At 43.7% G+C, this 17,700-nt stretch overlaps 1 protein-coding gene across 1 annotated transcript in view; it reads right to left on the bottom strand.

Annotated features, from left to right (window-relative positions):
• The window catches only part of si:dkey-215k6.1 (transmembrane protein 132C), a 212,945-nt gene extending 211,180 nt beyond the window's left edge, over positions 1-1,765 (bottom strand). The window contains exon 1 of the mRNA XM_062380696.1: positions 1,684-1,765. Within this exon, the coding sequence (XP_062236680.1) occupies positions 1,684-1,765 (82 nt within the window). The remainder of the gene's footprint in view (positions 1-1,683) is intronic.
• Positions 1,766-17,700: the final 15,935 nt, after the last annotated feature.

Below are 17,700 nucleotides of genomic sequence, written 5' to 3'. Positions count from 1 at the left end.
AAGGTAAAACAGACCAGTGAGCGACGGATGAGAGATCAACAATGGCAACAAATACAATCAAAAGAGAAAGTATGTGGTTATGATGATGATATTACGGCCCAGGATCCGGCAGGGGATGAAAAGCGATACAGAGCTGAGGTACGTCCGTTGCTGCACTGAACACTGGCCTCTAGCTGGCAACCAGTAGTGCTGCTGTGTGTCGTGTCAGCCCATATGGAATAATGAGGATTGATGACTCCCTATGGGACGGAACCGTGCATTCATTATTTCCTTTTCGTAAATTCTTTCATTGGTTGATGTGTTCAGGCGTCTTGTATATAATAAATTCGTACATTGGATATGTTTGGGGTAAAATCTCAAATCTGACATGTAGTTAGATTTTTTAGGAGCATATGCTCATTCCCTTCTTTTTAATAGGCCGAGAAGAGGAGACGAGGAGAAGAGGAGAGCCACAGACAGATGAGACACAGACTGAGGGAGCAGCTGGAGAGGTGAAGGAGTAGTGAGTATCAGGTAGACGGGGGAGTTGACACAGTTTGTCACACAGTTCACATCCGTCACAGTTCAAACGGAGAACTTGTCACACAATAGGAGCAGAAGCTGTGAGGCCATGAGGGGCTCTGTGAATGTTCACATGTGAACAAAAGCCGCTGCCTCATTTGTGTCAAGGTCTCTGCTGCTGCTGCCGGAAATGAATATCATAAAGTTCAGAGAAAAGTATTTTTTCGCTCTTATTTAGGATATTTTACTTTATATTGTGAAACCCGGCCTTGAGCAACCCAATCCTTTTATTTTGAAATATTGGATGAAAATCTTTTCTGGGTTCAGATCCTGCTCCACCTCAGAATGTTAACAGGGTATAAGTACACAAACGGATTTCCTTCCTTTTATAAAAGCAACATTATTGCCAAACATCCTTCACGTCACCTTTCCCAGCTGTGCGGGGACACTCGTCTCTAATTCGGATTCCACGCGCGCAGTCGGTGCCACACGCGCACACACTCATTCATTTCCTCTCAGTGGAAATTCAACTGTGGGGGACACGGGCTGCCACCAGGTCTCTCCCCCGGAGACCTCGGCCGGGCACGCGGGTGGGTCAGCCTCGGTCCTCGCGTCTCATATGGCACCGGTTAGCACGCGGGTGTCATCCGAGCTCCGGCTCAGTCAATTACTTATTATTCCACGCGCATGCCGCGGATGCAAGAGGTGTCAAGGTGAATATGAACCAATCGATCGTCGTTTGGCTTTTAAATAAATGCCAATTGCTTCATTTGAATTTACTGGAGAGCACAAGCTGCAGCGTGTGATCACCAACGGGCACAGACATCTCCCGGATATCTCAAAGCGTCACATGCAGCCGGCTGCAGTTTGGCACTTTTTGGGGGGGTGAATGTGCACGGTCACATCCTGGAGAAAACCGAGTTCTTTCATCTGTTGCAAGGCACACTCCCAACATGCACCCGAATGCAAAGTGCACAAACGAGCCAAGGAAACAACACAACAAGTGCAACTCAAAGCTTTTTCTTCAATATAATGCATTTGAAGGGATAAAACAAAAAAATAAACTATATTTATGATAAGTGTGCGCACTGTGACATTCCTGGGTTTCCATTACCCAAAATTAAGTGAAGGAGCAATGTCTAAATCTGGCGACAAGTTAGCGCAGGCATCCGCCTCTCCTACCTCTCCACAGGAACAGCAGCAGCACCGTCTTCCAGAGGCGACATCCCACCGGTGCGCATCGCCGTCTCCGCACCATCTCCATCCCTTTGTCGGTACGAACAAAAAACTAAAACCTCCGGGACTGTTCACAAAATGGATTAAAGAGAAAAAAGCGAGGGAGGGGGTTGTGTTTAAATATTTGATCTCTTTCCTGTTCTTCTCCCCAGAGAGATCACAACCGCGTCGGTGCCGTCAGTAATCTCATTTTGACCGAACTGCGCGCTCCCGCTGACCTAACACACCGTGCAGATTTGCTTTGGAGTGAAACTATAAATCCTCCTGGAGTCAGTATTAAAAGAAGAAGACGCAGAAGAAGAAGAAGCCCCCCTCCTCCTTTGGGCAATCCCAATACAGGGCGGCTTCTGGATTTTTGAATCCTCCCTAAACCACAAAATTAAAAAAGTCTCTGGTGTCTCCTCCAAACCAGATCTGGGGAGTGCAGCTGTTTCTTCCCCCGCCACACACCCTGCGCTGAGCTGCGTCCTCCCGTGCGCTCCTCTCTGCGTAACGTATCCAAACGGGACGACTCGGGCTGAGGCGAAACTCGAGTGTCTCTCCTTCAAACGCACTTTTCTTTCTTCCAAAGTTTAAAACCAAAGCAGCGGAGCGGACCGAGGACTCCTCCGGGGGAATTAAAAAGTCCACTTCGGAGACACAGCCCGAGGAAGAAAGTGTCACTTGAGTCTCAGAATAAAATCCAAATTCCAGGCGCCAGGCAGCAGCAGCAGCTCCGTCCGTCTCCTCTTCCTCTCCGTCCTGCTTCCCTTGTCTCTCCTCTCGCTGTGCCAGGTCTGCGCGCGTCTGGGCTCAACTTGAGAGGCTGTATCCACTCGTCCGCGGGATGGAGGGAGGAGAGGACCGGGGAGGAGGAGGTCTGACACTTGCACCAGCCGGCAGAGGAGGAGGAGGAGGAGGAAGAGGAGGAGGAGGAAGAAGAGGAGCGGGGGCTGTGGGGCTGAGGAGGGTGGAGACTGGGGGCGGGACTTGAGGATTTAAGTGTCAGTTGACTAGCCAATGAATTGTCCAGGAATTTATTTGGTCTTTAAAAAAAAAAAAATTCTTTCATAATTTCAGATTTTATTCATGCGGTTTTTATTAAACTTTCATTCATTTTTGGAATAATCCAACACACAACTAAAGCAACTGTTAGAGTATCTGCAATTTTTCCAGACTGATTACAAAATAAAAGAGGGTGAAATGAACAAAATCAAGAATATAAAATCAAACTGAGTCCAATATTGAAAACCAATCACTGAAAACAGAAAGCCTTCACGTCAGAAACAGATTTCATGGATACTGGAGTTTTCACTGCAGGAAGGAAAAAAAACTTGATTTCAAATAAAATTCAAAGTAAAAAAAAAGATTTGCTGTAAAATGAGACCAACGTCTCTTTGTGGTTTGTGTGTGTGGGGGTGTGTGTGTATGTGTGTGTGTGTGCGCACGTTCACATGTCGTTTATCTTTGCAAAGCCTCTCTCTGCATTATTCATACAAAGACACACATTACACCTGTTCTCCCTGTAATCGATAGACACCAACTTCACACACACACACACTCAGTGGCGTGTGACAGCTTGTACAACTGCAATATGATGTGATGCACCTTTCAATAAAACACATTCATTTTCTATTGATATGACGTGTGTGTGTGTGTGTGTATGTGTGTGCTTGTGTGTGTTCTTTGGGACTATAAGGCAGCACGCCTGCTTCCCTTTGTCAGCTAAATGTGTAAAAGCTAAAGACATGACATTGTGACTTATTGAATTGCAAATCAGTCGCTGGGTGGAGGGATGGAGGGATGGAGGGATGGAGGGATGGAGGGATGGAGATGCGACGTGAGTTCCTCTGCCTCACCGCCTGTCTGTCTGTGTGTCTGTCTGACTCCAGGGGCTCCACAAGAGGCTAAGAAGGAGCGACAGCACCCCCTAGCGTCCCAAAGAAGCAACACTGAGGTGATGGCATGCACATAGCACCTCTCCATCCACTCATCCCTTATCTCTCCCTAATTAACAGTATCCTCCTTCCTTGGTCAATCTATCCTTTTTCTTTATTCTTCTGTCAATTCCTTTCTTCTTCTCACTGTGATTCCACCACGTGAACTCAGCTGAGCCTGCATGCTTCTTTTTCCTCCTCCACTCGCTCTCCCCACCTCGCAAATAACACATTTCTCTGGGCTCCCAGTCACACAGCGACTGCACCTCCATAAAGTCCGGGCATCCGCCATCCGTCCGCAATGTTCCGAAGCAGAACCAAAATCAGCAACATTTTAAATTATTATTCTAATTTCCACTGAATGGCTTTCTTCTTCAGCCAGCCGCAGCGTTCCCCGTGACTTAAGCTTGAAAGATCTTTTTTTTATTTGTTTATTTATTTATTTAAACTGATCTATTCGTCTTGGGGCTTCAGCCAAAGCGAGGTATTAGTTCAGCAAGCATGCAGTAAAAAGCAATATTTGTCCAAATACAGCATCTGTATACCAATGAGGCCCCACTGGCTGTTGAGAGGAAATTTGACATCGAATAAGAAGAATTGCAGATAATTCTCCTCACATCTAGAGGCAGAAAGAATTACACTATCAAAGTATGAGAAGGAAATTCTGCAGTTATAAATAAATATCGACAGCGCAGACATTTGTTCTAAATTTATTTTTTTAGCCGCGATGAAAGTTTCTGTAATTTGTCACGATCATAGGAAGCCTGGGAGCTGCACATACTTCATTACATCACTAAGAAGAAGTTTTAGGAGGAACTTCAGATACAACCTGTAATGGATGTTATGGGATAAATGAAGAACTTGTTCTCAGATACTGGTTGCTGACCACAGACACTGACCTGCTCTACTTTTGCACCTCACACAGGATGAGTCCCACACAAGCTCAGTTCCTTAAATACACAAGTCCCACTTTTTATGGCGTGTTTGTCGGACTTGCTGAACTTTGTCTTGGTTTCCTATATAAAAAATGCTGCTCTACTTTGAAGGTGGATAATGGAAATATGCAGAAAGTAAAAAAAAATCACATTTGAAGTGATGACTTGAGGTTGTGCAGACGACAGTTTCTTAGTTTTCCCTGGATAACATCTGTTTTCCAGTTCTACATATAGCTTCTGTAGTAAAAGAAAATTATTCATGAAAAAAAATGTAATTATATATTCACTTCTACTCCTGCACATATATCAGCAAATATCTATTTCTATTACATTGCTTTAGATGATTACATTAGTTTTTTATACTTTTTTAACGTAATCAATAACAAGTGGGGAATTGATGTACTGATCCAATCAGAGCCAGCGGATAACACTAGACCCCGCCTCCTATGCGCGAGACGCAGCCATCATGAAGGAGTGGACCAGCACCATGAAGGAATAGGAACACACTGAGTGAGTACTTTTACTTTTCACACTTATAGAACATATTTAAAAACAAGTACTTACTTTTTGTCAGGTAGAAAGGTTATCATGGTACTTTTACTTGAATACATTTGTCAGTAATACGTTTTTCGAGTACTTCTCCCACCACTGCAGCCCTTACAATGCATTGACTCCAGGAGTAGAGAGAGAACTGGAGGGGAATAAGTAAAGGAGTTTTTGAATACTCCAGAGTTCCCTCATTATACAAGCATTTAAATGTCAAAGTCAGAGCCTGTGAAGAACTGATGACCAATACAAACCTACACTGTGGTTATGTGCCTTCATGCAGGTGAACATTAAGCCGACTTGTTTTTGAACTTCCAGCATCAGGTGCACATCGCCGCCGGCCTCAGGAGACACAGAGACACTGATTTATGAAATTAAAAATAAATTCCCCTCCTTACTTAGAATTCGTTGACAGTATTTAATCTTAAAGTTGTTATCAGGGCCGTAAGAAATACTTGTGATTCCGGTTTAGAGCTCAGGAAGCAGAGCAGGTCGGATTGGGGCAGAGCATGAGGAAGTGTTGAGGGGTCAAAGGCAGAATATCTAATGTGAAAAAAAAGATACAGCTTCTCCATTAGGCTGGTAGGTAAGACCCACGTCAACAGTACTCAAGGGAAGTGAAGAAGGGGTAGGTGGGGTGGGGGGGCATCTGGACATAGGTGTCAGGGAGGGGCAAACAATCACAGAAACAGGAAGTAAGACAACCAGAGAGGCAAGTTAGGGGATATCAAAATAAGAGTCCCAGTAAAAGTTTTGATTTTACAAGCCTCTTTGTCTCTATGGTTGTGTGTCATACACCTGCCAAAGAAGAAAATAGAAACAAGAGACCAACACTACAGACTGATAGTCCCCCTTCAACCCTTTTAAGGCAGAAAGCCACCAGCTTGTCCAGCACCTTATAATAATAGTGCTCCAGCCTGAGCCGAGCCGTCAGCAGTCCTGTAAGAGCCTGCCATGGGGTCCAAGCAGCCCCCCCCCCCCCCCCCCCCCCCTGCCCGATTCTTACTGCTCAGCCAGATGGTTCATTTGGCAGCAGCTGATATCAAGTTAATGTGTTTACCGTTTTTCATAGCTTGATATTTGGGACCATAGACAATCAACTGGAAGGAAATGACTCCCCCAAGACTCCAAACTTAACAAGTCAACACGCCCACCACATATGACATGCTTCCTCTTGATCAGGAACCAAGGATCTGTGCAGAAAGAGCTGGGCCAAAAAACTCAAAAGCTTTCATGGAGTGTAGAGAATGAAATCACATCATCTTCACACAAAAGAAAACAAGTTGTTGTTCTTTCTCCAAACTCCTCAAACTGACCTCGGCCTATCACCTTCCAGCGTTTAGCTGTTTGTCTCCTCCCCTCATTCTAAAAACCATAACAAAATGAATGATGACAAGAATAAATAAAGGAAAACAGGGTGAATGTGTGTTTAGATATTAAACCTTCACTTGTAGTAGTACACAAGTCCATGGACATCATGAAGCTTCTGTGCAACTCCACTCCCCTCAGAAAACGAATTGTGATACTTCCTCCCACTGACCGGAACTCATAGTGAACATTTAAAAGCACAGGGGGACAGAAAAGACCCGGGACTGAGTGAGGACACTCATCGTGCTCCTTGGACGTCCGCGGTCAAAACTGTGTTTGTGCGTGAGCGGCCGAGGTTTGTTTGCCGCAGTGGCTTCGTCTTTCTTCCTTCTATTCAAGTGCTGGGAGGAACGTAGACGACAGAGGGGTGAGCGATACAGGCAGAGCTTCTCTCTGTCTCTCTCTCTCTCTCTCTCTCTCTCTCTCTCTCTCTCTCTCTCTCTTTCGGGTCAAATGTCTCTTGTAGAAATCGGTCGACAGCTTGTTCAGACCATTCACTCCACTCAGAGGCTGGAGGAAGATAAGCGCCACTAACAAACCTCCCTATTTACTTGTAATTTCCTCCCCCCCCCCCCCCCCTCTCTCTCTCTCTCTCTTTCCAGCTCACGTTCTCTCCCTCGCTCCCTCGGCCCGTCTCTCCCTGCAGTTGGAAAACCATAGCCATCGCTTTGCTCAGTGGAGCAAACTGAATACATTAGAATCCAATTAAGGCTGGTGAGGAGAACTGCTCAGGCTTACAGTGTGCGGTCGTGTGTGTTTGTGTGTCCATGTGTGTTTGCGCGCTCGTGTGTGTATGTGCGTTGATCATGTCTGATAGCTTATGCCCAGCCAGACTGTGAGGAGGGACGTCTGTGTGGAAAGTTTTGGGAGACAGCTTGAGTCTTTGTGTAATTCATGGCCTACTGTGTGTGTGTGTGTGTGTGTGTGTGTGTGTGTGTGTGTGTGTTTGTGTGTGTGTATTACACATGCTGTCATAGTGTATTGAGTCACTGACAGGGGACACCTTTCTGTCTCACTCCAACTGGTTTCTGTTGCCTTATTAACGCACAGCAAGACCACTGTCAGGAACAGTAAATCAGAGCTGCGGTGTGTGTGTGTGTGTGTGTGTGTGTGTGTGTGTGTGTGTGTATGTAGAGGAGGTAGACAAACAACTGCTTGCGCACTCACACTTCTATCAAAGATATCTCAGATGAACACATATAGCTGGAGGGTTGACACTTTATCTACAATATATGTAATTATATTGTGCTGCAGTTTATGGAATTTCCACCAAAGCCTTAAAAACATCCTCTTTTAATTCTATGCTTTGTTAATTCATCTAAAAATGTATAGTGTTGCTAAAAATGAGTTAAAAGGTGAATAACATCTTTAGTGTGTCCAGAGATCACCTGGTGTTTATGTACCGAGCAGCGGTGGGAGCAGAAGGTTCGATGTTAATGTTGCAGCCATGATTACTACAAGCTCCTCTTCCAGATCTCCTGTACAGCCTCTGTCACCGCGATCACACACACCAGCAGCGGCCTGAGATCAATTACACCCCCCCCCCCCCCCCGCTCCTCCCCACGTCCGCCGCTACGGATGCAATTTACTTGCCCAGCGTAAATCAATGGAGACAAGTGGGGCTAATTTAGACCATTTGATGTCAATTTGGCCCTGACCCCTTCCTATCACACACACCAAGCCACATTTTCACTCTCTCTCTCTCTCATACAAACACACACAACCACACACACACAACTTAATGACTAGCTGCTCTAGGGTTTATTACGCAGAACTGAGTAGCATCCTCCCGTCTTGCACACACACACACACGAACATGTATGCAAAAAAGCACACTTCTGGCCGCTTCATGCACGCGCACACACACACACACACACACAAAATGCACACCATAACTCATGGCCCCACTGCTGGAGATTTCCATATTGGTTCTGTCAGAGACAATTTTGTTTACAGGGCCCTTTGGATGAAATAACAGCGTTGGGTGCTATCAATTACTGTGAGAGAGAGTGGACGGCGAAAGAAGGAGGGATGAAAGGAGGAGGACAGGGGGAATACAGTAGGGGAGAGGGGGGGGTCACGAAACAATGGAGAGGAGGCTGGTAAGGGAGAAGAAAGATCAAGAGGAGGGACAGAGGAGGAGGAGGAGGAGGAGGAGACGGGAGGTGGGAGGCAGAAGAACAGAGCCAGAGTGAGAGATGGATTTATTTTCTGTACATAAACTGAGTCCAAGCTATTTCTGCCCAAACCAAGGTCTGTGAGCCGAGGCCTGGGAAATATTCAACGCCTCACAAAGGTCCCCAAAACAATAATTCATGCTCACACACACTGCAACAGGAAGTCCTCCCATATTGGAGAAAGTGAGGTTTCAATGTTTTTCCTAAATGATAAAGCAGACTTAGGTTTTATATAAATACTGTTAAAAGTATGAATGTATTCATGGAATTGAGAAATGCACATATTTAGAAACAGCTCCTTAAATGAGGCGTCAGGATTTCTGCAACTTTGTGACGTCATAATGTCACAGTCACCGCCCTCAGCCACGCCCCCTGCTGGAGCCACAGTCCAATCTGAAAGGATATGGTTATGATTATTTGTGTTAATCTTTTTAATGATTGACTGCAAACTTGCTTACTCACAGTTAAGGGGTGATTTGCACAGTTTCAAGTCTGAGCTGCGAAAACAGGACAAACTGATTGATGGCTTGGTGTCCATAGCCCAGAGATCAGCAATCTACCACCATCATTTCCCAATATATGCTCCCACTAATGTTCCATCCATGCACTTGTACCTTAAAGTCCTATTTAAACCAAAGCTCGACGGCATCAACAGATGACTTGACTTCAGTGAGTTTGGTTTCTCCACTGTGAGGCCGGGGCAGAGAAGAATGAGGTGACCCTCAAGTCCGCTGAGTGACCAGGCATCCAGAGGAGAGGAGCCCAATAATGATGGGATGTAAAGAAAAATACACAAAACTCTCTTTTAACGTGTACTACAAAGTAGTACAAGTTTTTCGTCAAATTGCAACAAGATTATACGTTACAAAACTCCTCATTCTTAATGTGATGGTTCAAACTAGTGTTTGTGCACGTTTCAGCCCCACAGAGTGCAGCTTCTAGACCTCGTCATCTCTCACATTTGATGTTTCATAGGAAAGGTCCTCCTGTATGAAATGACCCCCACAGGTTGTCCATGCAAGCACCTGATTATGACCTGTAATTACTCTAAGAGTTAGTCGACATTTAGCTCCTGTAGTAATTAAACAGGAGTAGAGGAGAGAGTCAGGTGGTGTTGTCCTCTGTGTTAGGTGGAGGGGGGTGGGCTGGAAAAGCACAGGACTTTCACACAGGTGACTTCTTTTCATCTCTAATGTGAAACTGAAGATCGACATCTTGTATCCACGACCCGTCCACAGTCCTAACCACATGTTATTGTTGTAACCGTGGCAAAGCGGAGATGAATCCCCAGAATCCATCGGATCATTGGCCTTTTGTCTTTGATTCCTCACTTGTTTCCAGAAATCAAACTCCGTGTTAGCATCTGGTTTTCACAGATTATCATAAGGTTTAATAGTTTCAATATGGGAGGTTTACAACAGTTTTAACTCACAGCTCTTACACCCACTCCAACCCCTATTCTGTAAGCCAATCATTCAACGTTTGAAAACCCATAGATTTGAAATTTAAAAAATTTTGATTCTAAATGTTCCATTAGATTACAAATCAAACCTTTTCCAATGATTTGTCTTTACTTTTTAAACCTCTTTATTATGTGCATGTGTTTATGAGAGCTCCTCACTCCCATGTCCACTCACGGCCCATCACCATGTTTTGATGAAGTCCTTCCTTTGTAGCCAGATTCAAAGCATTTACCACCACTGCTCCGACAGTCTGAAATTATTCACAACTTATATTCAGGTGCTGGTAAGTGATATGTAAATGAAAAAAGGTAAAGCTGCAAAGAGTCCCATCCTCCCCAAAAGGGTTGTCAATCATGCTCAGTCTGTTGTCTCCCACTCGGTGCAGAGAAGAGGTAACGTATGGTGAGGCCGACACACCTGTGAGGATGAAACACCGGCGTGTGAGGAATTTAAAGTCTCTAATGAGGGGCTGTTAAATCGACCGACCACACGACCTGGCTGCAAACCAGAGTCGCAACCTTTTGGAGAGGAGGTCTCCGAGCGCCAGGCCACCCCTCGGAAATGAATGTCAGTGCAGCTCAAATGCACCCCGCTTTCTTTCTGCATTTTTATTGTCAGCTCCTGACGGCGCCACAGAGAGTGGGAGCAGCGCCGCTGTAAGAAGCTTTTCACCACTTCAATGAACAATCCCTGCAGATTCATGATTCCATTTTACAGACATTTCTCTGCCTAATGTCGAAGAGAATGCACAAAGGCCCTGCTGTCAACAAATGTTGATATTCACCATGAACCTTATGTGTTCAATCCACGTCTGTTTATCTTTATGCGACTCTGTCTGTCTGTCTGTCTTTTAAAGTGTGTGCGCGAGTGTATGTGTGTGTGTGAGAGAGAGCGAGAGAGAGAGAGAGAGAGAGAGAGAGAGAGAGAGAGAGAGAGAGAGAGAGAGAGGGAGTATGTGCGCGGATAAAGATGCAATCTAAGAAAGTGCCATTCTTAGAGAAGCTGATATATATGGTAACTGCATTCACACCCTCTCACTTATTTTTAGATTATACCTTGTGCTTTTTGTAATTCCCTTTTCCCTAAATCAATCTACACATCATCCTATGATAAATAAAGCAATAACCGTTTTTTGGGGAAAATGTATGCAAAAGGGAAAACTGAACTTTCAAACAGACACAAGTGCTTACAGCCCTTTGCTATGAAATCTTAAATTTAACTCCCATTTCTACAACCTTGATTGGACCATGCTTATCAGTTTACCACTTTGTTTACTGGCAGAATAACAGCAGCCCCACTGTGCTCTTCATTTTTTGTCCCTCCTTTGACCATTATCTGGCTGAGGATATGTGATTCCAGGAAGTAGCAGGGTGGAATGATGGTCAAGAGATTCAACTGGATGCCTCAACGTGTCATCGGCGTGATAGACTGACGCCATGTCCTCTGAACAACATCCCCCCCCCAGCTCTTGTGATCCTCAAAAGTTAACCAGTGTCATCAGTGGATGGACGAGAGGAAGGGCCGCAAATGGCTCCACAGATTCTTTGGTTGTGTTTCCTTCACGAGTCCAAGAGTAACACACAAGAAATATTATACAATATTACATTGCAAATCATTTTTTTTTTATCTTGGGCTATGGATAGCAGTCTGTGAACAGTGAAGAACTGTATTATGTAATTTCAAATAGGATGGACACTATGATTCTTCCCTTCACTGAGACGACAGCCCGGACTCGACCTGCATGAGACACCACTTGCAAAGTTGCCGATTGGTGTTTACAGTTGATTTCCATCAGGAAGGATGAAGAGCGGTAACAAGCCGTGCGGTTGCAGAACCATGCTTCATTCAGTCACGCTCTAATCCTTGTTAATGAGCTTTGAGTGTTTGGAGCGGAGGATGCGTCGTGTAATTGCCTGAATGTTTGCAGCTTGATCGCTATCTGAATGATCTTAAACTGACTCCAGATCTTCAGACAAATAGCACAACTTACAGCTTGCAGGACCTATAGTGATGCAGCTGTGTGAACTTATTGAACATGTGGAATATAAGAAGTTCACATTGGGATCATTCTTTTGATAAACTACAGAAAAATACAGAGTTTGACAATTTCTCTGCCGAAAAATGGAAGTGATGGATGTTTCTCTGTTACAATTAGAGCAATATTGCCAATAATTAAGGAGAAGTACACACATATGCCCACACCTAATTTACTGCAGAGATATTTGAAAAAGAGGAACTGATGAACTAAGAGACATTTCAACCTATCACAGATATAAACAGTCAGTTAGATAGATGTCACCTACCCGAAGGCAAACACACACACACAGACTAGTGATTCAAACAAACATCCAATTTGCTGGGCACATTACCCAGGGGGCCTCAGTGTTTGCCACCTGTTGAGGGGGGGGGGACGGGAGGTGACTCATCAGGAAGATGCTAATATCACTTCTTACACACAGACACACACTCATACACACATGTGGCCGGTAAATATTAATTCTCGAAAGAAGCCTGGCGCGACTGGCAACTTAATTACACTCATTTGCCTGTGATTGTGTCCCACAGGAGCAACAACACACACACACCCACACACTCTGGGATGACAATTTGGCCCCAACACACTGAATTAAGGATATTGTCATATTGGATCATTTATCCTGAGCATAAGCAAGCGGCCGCTGCAACTCAATATTATTCTCACAAAGACTTTTGTTTTTTCTCACACTGACATTTAACTTTCTTCTACAAAACTATAAAGTGACTCACAGTCCTTAAACCACTGACTGTAGATGTATTAAAGTGCTGTAACAATCACAGAATGATGATGTTCTGTACAACTGAGAAGCCCTTGAAAAATTAAGGACTTGTTAAAATGGCTGTTTTCTAATTTGAAATCATTAGAACACGATCGTGAGGAAGATTACAGCAAATTGGGTTTCAGCTTTTATCAAACTCTGGCTATAATCAATTAAAATCTTCAATTACCATTTTGAATTAGTTCCCAGTAAGTTTGCTTTATGGGGGTGGTTTCAAAATTAAATATGTATGAAAAGACTTTTATTCACTATGTTTATCAAGCCAGAGAAACGAGCCACAGACACAGAATTGGTTTCGCACAATTCATAAACGAACCCATGAAATAATCATGTAAACATAGATAAATATGGATCAAGATACCAACTCCATATAAAAACTGCTCTTCCAAAGATATGCTAGTCATACATGAGCGATACACACTTTTAATTACCCCATAAATCTGATTTCCATAAGTCATGCATCTTGTTGATAAGAAAGTACTACAATGAGTATTTCAAAAATCAAAGATCCAAAGTGGCTCAGTGTGAAGACAGTGTTCTGCAAAGTAAAGTGGAATGTTTACAAAATTACCTACAGCTAGAATAACTTACGCATCTTTGGACCATTTTCAAGTTAAGCCATAACAATATAGAGCAATCCCAAAATAATATATATAAGTGTGTGTATTTCAAAGTAATGATGTATTGAACTGTGATGTTATTTAGCAACACAATTTTTGAAAACCTCCTCATCTCAGAAAATAAAGAAAACACAAGCGGAGACAAATGCATAATCTGTGCTGCATAAAGTATGAAGCAGTTCCAGGTGAGTCCTCAGGAGACCTCCGTGATTTGACTTGGAACGACATGACTTGTTTTCCGCCCCCCCGCTGCTTTACCTACTCCATGTAAGTAGATTTCACCAGGAGGACTTTGGTGAGACTGCAGCTTCACCCGAACCTGTCCATTAGTGGGAAGAGAAAAATATCCCAGTCACAGAGTGATCCTTTTCTCTTGTTCTTTTTATTGGATTTCAAGAAACCAGCAAGACGGCAAAAAGGACAGAGAGACAGAGAAGGGGCAAAGTGAGGTGTGATGCTGAATAGTTCAATTCCTTAACAAACCTCAAGGTCTTCTGGTTTAGTTTCTGTCCGTTTATGTTAAAACGAAACCAACACCGAGCTGAGAGACACCAGAAAAGATGATTTGCTGACGGACGAGAGGACGCTCTCCAATGCTTTGTTGACCCCAGATCACCGACCACCTCTTCAGTCTCAACTTGATCACTCTACAGCTCTTCTTTGTTCCCGCCAATATTACACAATTATAATACCAATACCGCTAGGGGGCGCTATGTATTAAGATCTTAAAGATCTTAATCTTAATTAATAGGACAAACAGCCTTGGTTTGCATGTGTATAAGACCCCAGTATACAGCTGTGAACTGTTGCTAGCTGCAGCGTTCAGTGTTTAATTCCCCTTCCTGTAGAAACAAATCACGCGCTTTAACACTCTTGGTTGAACCCAGAATAACTAAGTCCACGTGCTGATACCTGGACATGTTTCTGCTGACTGCTGCAGCACGGGTCGAGGTGATTAACTGGTGAGAACAGAAGTCACTACGTGCCGACAGCACTTCCTTAAAAAATGATTTAAAGCATCTCCACAGACTTTAGAAGTTGAGGAAGCCTCTTACTCATAGTGCGTGTTCTATAGAATGACTTACGCCTGCTATTGATACTGTTGATAGGTGGTGCAAGCATATTGATTGATTACTGCTGACGGTGAAGAAACCATATGAATGTGTTTTCACTCCTCTGCCATCACTACTCTTCTGGGTCATAAATGCCACTGTGTAATATTACCGCCGGCCCGTCTCAGTTTGGCGAGTTCCTCCGGGTTCCACGGAGCACAGTGCACCGTCACCAGACAGGAGCAGATCCAGATCCAGCCCTCACGTCACGGTTCAGGGTTTGGGATAAAATTGTCCAGACTTTTTCTGCACCAACAGAGAGAGATGGAAAATGAGAAAGAAGAAGAAGAAAGAGACGGGGACGGGCAGGTGGATTTGGAAATTGAGCAAACTATAAAAAAAAAAAAAAGAAAAGGTTGAGGAGACAGACTGAGATGGAGGCACACAGATAGATAGAGTCACACAGGCAGATGGAGAGACGAGTGAGCAAATAAGAGAGTTAGTGATGGATGGATGCTGTGGTAGCAGGGAGAGGGAGCAGGACAGGAGTTGTTTGGAGCTGGTTGTTTGGACAGATGGCTGTCTGTGTGCTAATTACAGACTGAGTGCTTGACACTGTGAACACAATCAAAGAGGAAACTAGCTTTATTTGTTCAGCTTCACCCACACATAGGCGCGCACACACAAAAAACACGCTTAGATTCACATAAGCGCCGATGAAAACAGTTTGCCCGTGCCACAAAAAGAGATGCAGGCATACACACACACACACACACACATACAGAAACACACATTTATGCACATAACGAGGAACAAACACACAACTCTCTATGTATGCACATGGCTACCCACAAAGCACTTGGCACAAACGCTGGAGGACAACCAGACCTTTTGTGCCATCTCTGCTACTTTTTTTATCCTTTTGAAAAATGACGCATGATGAATTTCTCCACTGTGTCAAATCGTCCACATTTACTTTTGCCATGTTTACCTCCTTGATCTATGAATCTTCACCGGCTCTCATACTGAGAGAGATCTTTACTAGGGAGCCTTCGCCTACGCTCACTCGACTCACAATCTGAGACGTCCTTTATACCAAGCCTGAATAAATATATATATATATATATCTCAGTCCAGTCAGAACAACACCAACTACTAAAAACAGAGGATGAACATAAACAAAAAGTTGTAATTCGAGGTCAAGCTTAAGCATGTCTGACATTCGTTGATTTCAGCTTCTTAAATAAGCCAATTTAGTGATTTTCTGAGTTTTGGATGGACGTCAGATCTTGGGGTTTAGGAATTGAATATACAAAGCAATCAACAACCACGGAGCTGTGCTGAGACAGAAGGTAGCTGAGCCTCTGCTCCTGTGGTTTGTTTGCATGTTGAGAGGATGATGACAATTTCACACACTAATAACACAACACTTGCTTATAGTTTTGTGAATAACTGTTTATATGTAAACCAGCGTCACCTCTCTAAGTGCCATCAGAATTTAATAATCACTACAAACAACAAAAGGCTTCACAATAGAAATATCTAAAAACACAACACAACTGTTTGGCAGCACAGACAAAACACTGTGTGATTATTTATCACTGTGCAATGCTGATGAATCTTGTTATCATCCAATTGTTGCACAGAATTTATTCAAAGAGGATCTTGGACAATGTTGACATTCTGAATCCGGAAGAGGACAATGGCTGCTTTGCAGCAGGAATAGCAGGACTTTGGAAAAAGAACACAATGGAAAATGGAGATTATCCTTCTCTCCTGACATTTGCAAGTCATCTTTTGGTGAAGAAGAGTAATCAATGGACGAATTCTGTTTAGCACGGCCCATTGAGATGAGCTGCTGTGATTAATCACTGGTCTATTGTGTTTCCTTGATCTTGATTTGTTCCTTCAATTGCTTCGTAATGTACTGCTGTAGATCTAGTGTATTTTATGTCGATGTTTTTTTTGGTTCCATCTTGAGCCAATACTTTGAAAGAATATTTATTATAAGGTAAGTTCATTTTAGCAGAAACACCAACAATAATCAAAGAGATTTGGCAAAACAGCTCACAGGTTCCCCAGTATACTCCCCTTCGACCAGTTACATGAACTGGATGATGCTCAAACGCAGCAGGTAAACAACAGAAACCCATATCGATAACTAAACCATGACAGAAGTTCTCCCAAATACTGCTCCACTCACACAGACGTCCTGTACAAGAGGAGGCTGAGGTCCTTGTGAGGCTGCAGGACACCATGAAGGACTTGTTACGACACCGTGGTGGATGAATCTGCCGAGGCTGAGGATGCACGGGGACAGAAAAAGATTAAATAAAGTGGTGAGGGGAGCCAGCTCGCTCTCGGACTGCCCTCTGGATTCCACTGAGGAAGTGGGTGAGAGGAAGATGTTACTGAGGCTGAACTCCATCATGGACAATACCTCTCCCCCCCTCCATGACACTGTGGGGGCGCTGAGCCGCTCTCTGAGCAGCAGGCTGCAAGAAGGAACCACTCCACAGGTCCCTCATTCCCACCGCTGCCAGACTCCACAACACCATGCGCAATGAAACGTGAAATACTGCACTGCTCTTTCTCATGTCAGTATTTTAATAGGACTGGCACTATTTCTTACAGGAAAATATCATTTGGCACATTAGTATGGTGGCTGAGAGAGCTCAACACACTGCACACGTGTGTTGAACTCTCTCAGTGGAATTGTTTCCAGGGGACCAAAAAGGTGATGAACCCGCTGTAGTTCAATGCCATGTGAAGTTCCATCATGTAGTAGACTTCAAAAACGAATATTTTTTGTGTTATTTATGTATTTTAGAGTTCTTTTAAAAGAATATTGTCCTTTAATATTGACCCTTGACTTAAAACTTTAAATAAAGTTCTTATTATTACATTGGAGCAGGAATCTTCTTTGTTGACACATCTATGTTGTAATGAACTCTGGTGAAATTCAACCATCGTTCATGAAACATCTGTGTGGAGCAATTTTCTTCATCACATCTTTAACAGACAATACAAGACAAGACCTTTACATCGTAAGTTCAAAAGGACCAAGAAC

Source organism: Platichthys flesus, chromosome 3 (assembly GCF_949316205.1).
Source record: "Platichthys flesus chromosome 3, fPlaFle2.1, whole genome shotgun sequence".
Taxonomy (NCBI): domain Eukaryota; kingdom Metazoa; phylum Chordata; class Actinopteri; order Pleuronectiformes; family Pleuronectidae; genus Platichthys; species Platichthys flesus.
This window is presented reverse-complemented; position numbering and strand designations above follow the sequence as displayed.